The sequence below is a fragment of the Equus caballus genome, chromosome X (assembly GCF_041296265.1).
Source record: "Equus caballus isolate H_3958 breed thoroughbred chromosome X, TB-T2T, whole genome shotgun sequence".
NCBI classification, from domain to species: Eukaryota; Metazoa; Chordata; class Mammalia; order Perissodactyla; family Equidae; genus Equus; species Equus caballus.
Window position 1 is genome coordinate 86,324,103 of NC_091715.1, and position 9,278 is coordinate 86,333,380.

At 36.7% G+C, this 9,278-nt stretch overlaps 1 protein-coding gene across 2 annotated transcripts; it reads left to right on the top strand.

The window, feature by feature from the left end:
• Window positions 1–674: 674 nt before the first annotated feature.
• On the top strand, window positions 675–4,647 carry PABPC5 (poly(A) binding protein cytoplasmic 5). Of its 2 annotated transcripts, XM_005614279.4 has the most exons (2): window positions 675–938; window positions 1,471–4,647. In XM_005614279.4, the coding sequence occupies exon 2, from the start codon at window positions 1,608–1,610 to the stop codon at window positions 2,754–2,756; it is 1,149 nt and encodes a 382-aa protein (XP_005614336.1). In that variant the 5' UTR covers window positions 675–938; window positions 1,471–1,607; the 3' UTR covers window positions 2,757–4,647. The 2 variants fall into 2 exon arrangements, with proteins under 2 accessions (XP_005614336.1, NP_001244114.1); NM_001257185.1 differs by lacking the exon at window positions 675–938 and having other exon boundaries at window positions 1,603–3,035.
• The last annotated feature ends 4,631 nt before the right edge of the window (window positions 4,648–9,278 follow it).

Consider the following 9,278-nt stretch of genomic DNA (forward strand, 5'->3'; position numbering starts at 1 on the left):
ATTGTGCAAAGTGCCTATATCATTACATGTTTACTTCATCTGCGGACATTAATTATATATTTTGCATTGATTTTGCAGCTTTTCTCTCTTTAACTAAGATTTTGTAATTTGTGATTATGAAGGCAGCACATCTTCAACGTTTTGTGGCACTAAGTACCATTAAAAGCCATTTTACGGCCCTCCAATCATTAAAACGGTAGTCTTACTGGAGCAATGCAAAGAACTCTGCCTACTACCTAGGGATAATGCTACCATTATGTTAGAGTTTAATGGAGTAAGTAAGGATAAAGGCCAAACAACGTGACCCTGGGTTTTAATTGACCCCGTGATCATTTAGCACTGGACTGGGAGTACAGTACAGCTGTCAATTCTGACTGTCCAATGCACTCAGGAAAGTATGCAACCTATATCCTATTTCCTAAGCAGAAATGATTTGGGGGATCAGTCTTTTTTTAAAAGAACTCACTAAGAGTTCTTTCCTCCCAGGTCATCACCTCCTTCTTTGATTTTGGGACCAGCAGACAATATTTTAAAATAATAAATAAATAACATTTCAAAAATAAGAAAAAAATCTAAAAACCATTTAAATTGTCTTTTTCTTTCTTTCTTTTTTTTTTTTAATCTTGGCTCAGAGCAAGCGGGAAGTTACTTAGCACGGTTCCGGGTTTCCTCGCGCCCCGCCCGCGCGCCTGCCCGCCCTACCACAGCTACAGGCTTTTCGTCCCTGAGTCGGTCTGTCCTGCGAGGAGCAATCCCTGTCCATCGGTCCGCGCTCTGTCTGCCCGCCCGCCCGCCGCGCATCTGCCCTTCTCTTTTGACTCCGCCCCGCATCTGTCCGGAACCGCCTGGCGTCTGAGCTGACCCAGTGCACGTCTGCCAGTCAGTCCCTCCGGACCTGCCGCGAGTCTCAGGCTGCCGAAATCACCGCGCTTCACTCGGTCCGTACCCAGTGGGCATCTTGGGTATCTGGGCGGTCTCCGGTCCCCGCGCGCGTGTCTGTGTGTCTGTCTCTCTGTCCGATCCGCCGCCTGCAGCCTGCCTGATGGCCCCAGCGCACCAAGTGTCCAGTGTGCCCTTTCGCTGACGCTGAGCGTGTGCAGCGGCCTTAGTTAGCTGCGAGCCCGCCTGAGCCCGGCCAGGCAGCCGGCGGAGGAATACGCGCTCGGCCCCTGGCCTTGTTGATATAATTTTAAGCCAACAGGAGCTCGAGGCCTATATTTATGCAGAAAACGGGTCGCGAGGCCTCTGCCGGCAATGCTGGATGTGGGGAGCCAGCCAGCTGCTTGATGATTTAACGGGGAAAGGGAAATATCTTTTCTACTACTGGCTTTTGAAACTGATTTTAAATCGGAATGGGTGAAAAAAGATGAGTCCCCATAGGGAGAACAGATTCGTTATTGGGGTGCTTTTTTGTCTGATGCGTTTGTTCTGAGCCTGCTGACCAGCTGTTTCTGAACTTCATTTTCTCAGCCTCAACAGTGATTCTGAGTCTGCTTTTAGCTTCCTTCGCCTTGGCTTTTTTCTGTTCGTGAACAGCTGCTTGGCCCATAGCTTAGAGAAAGCAGGCTTTTTTCTCCCCCAAGAGTCTCCTCCCTGTTCTCAGAGAGATGGGGAGTGGGGAGCCTAATCCTGCTGGCAAGAAGAAGAAGTACCTCAAGGCTGCCCTGTACGTGGGTGACTTGGACCCAGATGTCACCGAGGACATGTTATATAAAAAGTTCAGGCCTGCTGGCCCTCTGCGCTTCACCCGAATCTGCCGTGACCCGGTGACCCGCAGCCCCCTGGGCTATGGCTATGTCAACTTTCGCTTTCCTGCGGATGCTGAGTGGGCTCTGAACACCATGAATTTTGATTTGATTAATGGCAAACCATTCCGCCTCATGTGGTCTCAGCCAGATGACCGCTTAAGAAAGTCTGGGGTTGGAAATATATTCATCAAAAATCTGGACAAATCCATAGACAATAGGGCCCTTTTTTATTTATTTTCTGCTTTTGGGAACATTCTCTCCTGCAAAGTCGTATGTGATGACAACGGCTCTAAAGGTTATGCCTATGTGCACTTTGACAGTCTGGCGGCTGCCAATAGGGCCATCTGGCATATGAATGGAGTGCGGCTCAACAACCGCCAGGTGTATGTTGGCCGATTCAAATTTCCGGAAGAGCGGGCAGCTGAAGTCAGAACCAGAGATAGAGCAACTTTCACCAATGTTTTCGTTAAAAATTTTGGAGATGACATGGATGACGAAAAACTGAAGGAAATTTTCAGTGAATATGGGTCAACTGAGAGTGTGAAGGTAATAAGAGATGCCAGTGGGAAATCTAAAGGCTTTGGATTTGTGAGATATGAGACACATGAGGCTGCCCAAAAGGCTGTGTTAGACCTGCATGGAAAGTCCATCGATGGAAAAGTCCTATATGTAGGGCGAGCACAGAAGAAAATTGAACGTCTGGCTGAGTTAAGGCGAAGATTTGAACGGCTGAGATTAAAGGAAAAAAGTCGGGCTCCGGGAGTGCCTATCTATATTAAGAACCTGGATGAGACCATTGATGATGAAAAACTGAAGGAGGAATTTTCTTCCTTTGGATCAATTAGCCGGGCCAAAGTGATGGTGGAAGTGGGGCAAGGCAAAGGGTTTGGTGTTGTCTGCTTCTCCTCTTTCGAGGAGGCTACCAAAGCAGTGGATGAGATGAATGGTCGCATAATGGGCTCCAAGCCCCTGCATGTCACCCTGGGCCAGGCCAGGCGTAGGTGGTGAGAATAATACTCAATTTGTTTCAGCCTTAAGCTGGTGCCTACTTAGTTTGGGCTATTTTGTGATAAGAAGTTATTTTATGCCAATTCACAAGTTTTTTTAAGTGAGTACTTTCTTTTAAAAAAAGTGAAACTAGAAAACCTTGTTCATTTTAGTGAAGACCATCATTTGCGATTGTAAAACTGTCATTTTGTACTATTTTTTGATATAATGTCTATAGGAATATGTAGAATAAAGTTTATTCCTCCACACATTTTTCTTCTTAAACCAGTCAAGGTGAGGTAATTGAGTATATTTCCTTCTTTATTTCAATAATACTATTAAATTTAATTTCTTCTGTGAAAATATTCTTGAAATGGTCCTTACTTCTGAGTCTGACGCAGTGAAAAATTCTAACTTGCTTTTGAGAAATCAATGGAACAGGGAGAAATGTATGTGATCCAATTAACATTTGCCCATAATTTCACTTTAAATTATTATTTTAAATGAATATTCTTTTAAAAAGATGTGAGCTTTCTTTCTTCCCTTTATTTATTTATATTTTTTCCTTTTTTAATATATCGTGGGCATACCACAGACTTGATAGGGGCTTTGACTAAGTGTTGGGGGTTTTCCTTATTGACTTCATGCCCAGAGAAATAAGCATATTGGTGTTTTCTCTATCACTACCTTAGAAAATTAACACTTCAGGCATTAATTCTTAAAATTACAAGTTTTATCTTAAAAATCTTTCCTGAGATTTGATATTTGAGAACGGTAAAAGGAGCATTCATACCACTCATTTTTCTAAACTCCTTAGTACATATGCTTGGGTCATGTTAAATTAATAAGATGAATAACTGCACTGAATTGCCTTTACCTATAGATAATTTTAAGATTTTACCTTCAGCCTTTATTGTGTCAGTATAAAAGGTAAATGATTCATATAATGATGTTTAAAAGCTACTTTGAAGGACATCTTCTATTAAATGTGCCATTACTTCTTGCAACTGTTGAATATATCCATGTGATAATATTCACAGATGTTTTAAAGTTAAGGAAAAGGGTGTCTCTCTTGATTAAATCACATGCCTCCATCTATCATATGAGAGCTATTACCGCAGTATGGTTCTCTTTTTGTCTGGCTGCTTGGACGTTGTGACAAAACGTTCTGTTCTGTGTTGCAGTTACATTATTTAGCCTGTAATTTCTAGATTACAGAATTTCCATATGTTACTTGCAGTTCCCTCTTCTCCCCACCCATCTACCTTTCATCCATATTCCACTTACTTTTATGTTTTCTTTGGATTGCCTTTCTTTTACTGTATGCCAGTTCAAATCCATTTTGGAAGCAGAGAAATATATACCTAATTTATGTAAAATTTAAATAATTACTTGTCAAAAACAGCATTCACTCATACCACAGATCCAACCATAAAAAATGTTTTGTCTCCATTCCAAGTTGATTTTATCACCCTAAATAGAAATCTTTGGTTTCATATATAATACAATATAAATATATAATTTTGTTAACACTTTTGTTAGCTATTTGCCCATAAAATAATGAGACTAAGCTATTTCTATGTAATTGTTTATCTACAAATTATATGTATATTCATATTCAAATGTTTTCAAATGGACATCACTGTTTTTATTGATTATAAACATAATAAATGCTCATTGTCAAAAAATGTACACAATGCAGACATTTATAAAGAAGTAAAATTCCTACATTTCAGAGATAACCACTATTAACATTCTCAGTGTGTACACATCCTTCCATGCCTTTTCCTATGTATACACACACTGTTTTACAAACAAAAACATAATATATGTACTTGTTATGTGTTTTTTTAAATTTTAAACTAAAACATAAGCATCTTTTCATGTGAATAAATATCAATCTGTATCATCATTTTAGTGACTGCATAGTATTTCATTGTGTGGATGTACTATAACTTATCTAAGTAGCTCATTATTGAATAGGATTTATATGTTTTTCACTGGTTTCTACCTTTGTAAACAATGCTGTGATGAACATCTTTGCTTAAAAGCAGTATGAGTCATATGAGCTTGAGAAAAAATATCCATAGCGTGTAAAAGCTTAAACCTACTAGAAAATAAAAATGCACATCATATTGATATATGTATCAAAAATTTGAAAAATGTTCAAGATGTATTCTTCATTTAAACTGACAAAAGAGAAACTAAAACTAATGGGATATAATTTTCTATATTTGATGAGTCTACCTGCTTTATATCATTGTGATCATTAAAATACATGAAAATGATGCAATTCCAAATAAAATCTAAAATAGTTACATTGGTAATTATTTGCCATATGTACACCCTATTCCTTTTTACCCATTACCAATTTTTGTTTAAATTTATAAACCTGAAGTGTCAGTGTTTACCCAAAACCTTTATAAGTGCTTTGATTCAGTATAAATGGTGAAAGATCTCTAGAAAAATATCTTAAGTATGAGCATTTAATACATTTTGGGAAATTGAGTATTTGAATTATTACTGTTTTCAAAAAGTTGACCAGCATTTAAAAAAGGAACAGTTAAAATATGCCTAAGTACAGGTAAAATATACGTTAGGACCCTTCAAAACAGTCAAAAGAACTCTGTAAATTTAGTGGGTAAAAAGCAGGGGAAAAATATAAAGGAAAGATAATCTCTATTTGAACACAAACACCTAGGTAGTTTTTCAGTCTTGCACTTTTCATTTTTAGCCACATTTAATAGACTCCTAATTATTAAGGCTTCCAAGGAGGAGCAAAGCAACTGAACAGCTTGAATCAGTGGCAAAGCATTAAGAATAGATTATTGTTCATTTCCTCGCACAAGATAATTAGTAGAAATTAGTAAAATTGTGCTATCAATCGTCAACTTAAAAATGGACTATTTAATACAGGTTTTTTGTCCGTTTGTTTTTTGTTTTTCTTCCTTTTTTCTTTTAAAGCTTTTCAAAACAGTCACTTGTACAAGCTTCAAATGCACCCAGGGAGAAGAAAATTAAGAACATTGCTTTGTGATTGGGAAGCATCATACAAAGGTTATTTGGGGAAGGCTTCTCTGTACAGTTTCACACATACTGGTGCCTTTCTGGTTGTATCTATGGTTAAGGGGAAAAATAAAATGTTACACATGTAAGTGATATTTTTAGCCCAGGGAAATAAAGTAAGAATACTTATTTTTTTAAGGGCATATTCAGGAATGGAGTGAGTACCATCTTACCTTTAAAGGAATGACCTAATTTGAGGAAATAGTTAAGAATGTATGAAGAAATGACTGGATACAGATGATCCAGGTGTTCCCAGCACCTATGACAATACCTGGAATATAGCTAGCATTCATGATTACTTGTTGAATTAATGAATTCATAATCTATGGATTATATCCCTCCATTTATTTGCTTTCCAATTTTCTTCTCAGTATTTAGCAAGAGAAATGAACTATTACAGAATAAACCATTTTTGTTAAATCTCATCCTATGAAGAAATAATTGAGAACTGATTGATTACATAAATTGGTGCTTCTAACATAGTCTTACCCGTGACATAGGGTCATGCTTATACTATTAAGGTGTTATCAGTGCTTTCATGCTTCTCATCCTCTCTTTTTTTCATTTGTGTTCAACACTTGATTGGTGAGCCTGTCTTAGACAAAGCTTGTATTAATTTTTTGGAATAACTTAAATAAAAGTCCATTTGTACAATAACTTCTTTTTAATAAATTAGTGGGATGTTGTTTCAAGACCAAGACTATTCCAAAAGGTCTTACTCCTACATTGAACAAAGTGATCACAATAATCCCTGAGAGACTAGTGCTTGCGCATGCAAAATGAGTTGCTTCTTACATATTTGAGGGTGTAATTTACTTCACGTGAAGTGTAACCCAACAAATTCTTTCTCGGAGCCTCAAAAGAGTTAATGTATTCCCCTTGGCTCCAGGAGATAGTGGTCAGTAATTAGAAATAATCTAGCTACCATTGGAAATCTGAGAAGAGAAAGGCATGACTAACTCAGTGTACAAATACTGAGAAAATAATTCCTATCAAACTTTAAAAAACTAATTGCAAGTACTTTTACCCTCAAAACCAAAGTCAATTTTAAAACGTCTGCCATTTGGCACGCAAAAGAGATCGGTGTTATCGCTAAATTTTTCATCAAAGGTTTGGGGCCTTTGTAGTTTAGTATATTTAATTTAAAAAAAAAAATATTTAGTGCTTTAGAGAGACTGCAAGAAAAGAGATGAGATAGTGTATGGATGGCTGTCTCAGTCATCACAGAAAATTAGTTTCTTTGTTTCAGAACTAATAGTAAATGAAACACCAGATGTTAGCATCTTTTGTATAAAAAACTAAGCCTTCTGTAATGTAAAATAAATAATTTTACATCTTTTTGAGATTGATTTGAAACTTCCAAAAGGGTAAATTATGCTTTTGAAAAATCAAGGACTTTTTAAATCAATATTTGGGCATTCAAAAAGTAATTTTAAGCTGATTTACACAGACTGCCAAAGTCACCTCCCCGAGGATTTTGGGAAGGCTAAATCCCTGAATAGAACAAAGAAAGAGAGGAATTTGCAATCTTTTTTTTTCAGTGTTTCAGGAAGCCCAAAATATATACCTAATAGGTTTTATTGCACAAAAATCTGTTATATATTAACATCCTTAAAGGAGTAAATACCTTACGTTTTGGGGATGAAGGGAAGTTTCATTACATTATGGTAAGGACGGTAACAAAGTAATGCAAGTGAAGATGAAGAATGAGTTTCCTTGTTCACTAAAAAAATTTTTAGAAAGGAGCGTTTGTAAATTAACTCGAGAGTAAGTAAAAGAAGGGACGTAGAGAAATAAAGAGTAGTTTAAATGTTATAAACGTGAATGATAATGTAAAGTCAGTAAAATTCTACCTAGTTCAATATCTACTTTAAAGTGAAACATCATGAATAGTTTTCATTCAATTTGTATGGGTATTCTTTTTTTTTTTTTTTAAAGATTTTATTTTTTCCATTTTCTCCCCAAAGCCCCCCGGTACATAGTTGTGTATTCTTCGTTGTGGGTTCTTCCAGTTGTGGCATGTGGGACGCTGCCTCAGCGTGGTCTGATGAGCAGTGCCATGTCCGCGCCAGGATTCGAACCAATGAAACACTGGGCCGCCTGCAGCGGAGCGCGCGAACTTGACCACTCGGCCACGGGGCCAGCCCCTTGTATGGGTATTCTTAACACTGATTTGACTACTACAGTAATACTAGACCTCAGGAACATTTCATTTGTAAGTGAATTTCTTTAAATAATTATTGGTGCGAATCAGCTCCTCTCTACTCTCTTACCTCCATCACCTAATCTCGACTACATCCCTGCTGAATACTCAAGTGTATATAAGATAATTCTGGCTTATGTAGTTTGAACATCACCTCAGAAACTTTTATTAGATGTGCATGTATATCACATTCTACCATTTTGCTGAGAGAAAGTTTCAGGACTTGCAATGTTAAGCCACAGTAGATGGTGGGAAATGTCTACTGTCTGTATATGGATAAATGTATCTAGCTGAAGATATTCTTTTTAAAAATGTAAATATTAGAATGATACTAATTAAACCAACAACAAAGCTATGGGGTCTGTTTAGAATTGTGGTTTCATAATTTACACATGCGCTGGAGCATCTGAATACCAAAGACTGGGTAATGAAATTAGAAATATGTATTGCTAATGTGGGACAAATTTTGAGATATGAAAGCAACATTCCAAGCATAACAAAAGATAATGCCAGAAGAAACTGCCTAACTTTTCTGAAGTGGCAATATAGGCAATAAAAATTATCTATCTTTAGTTGTTTTGTGGAGATACACTATAATAATGTCAATTCTCTCAGTCAAAGAGTAAAAATGTATAGGCAGACACAGTTTTATAAAACTTCCATTATATTTTTATATAAGTGAGACAAACTGTGAAAGAATGAAAAATAAGTATGAACTAAGTATGTCTCTTTAGTCTACAAAATAAAAACAGTTTTACTTTCGGCAGAATAATTTTCTTAGATCACTGGGTCATTTACCCTATTTTTTATATTTAGGTTGTGAGAGACACATATATGTAATTTATTTTAATGCAAATATATCTCCCCAATATATTCTATTTATAAAGTGATATATAAACCAGAAAACGGTGTCCCAACAACAGCAAGTTTCATCTTACAGATCAAGTTTTTGATACCAGCAGTTGCATGCTTGAAATTTTTCTCTCTATCTGGGGCCAAGGACTTTAGTGCTATGAGAATTGTGTTTTAATTGATCTTGGATCATACGTTTTTAAAGTATTATTTGATAGAACTGTTTATCTTGCTTAATGTACAAAGGTTATCTATCCTTCAGGTTTCTGGATGAAATTGAAAATGTTCTTATATACTTGAAACAATATGGGATCTGTCCCCAAGAAACAAGATTAATTCTCATTGATTAACTAAGAACACTACATTAAATGATTTTAGTCAGTATTAGGAATTCATCAGTAAAGGAGAAAGGAATTTCAGAT

Bases quoted from the DNA above. Each gene is read 5' to 3' on its own strand.
- PABPC5 (XM_005614279.4), top strand. From the start codon at position 1,608: ATGGGGAGTGGGGAGCCTAATCCTGCTGGCAAGAAGAAGAAGTACCTC.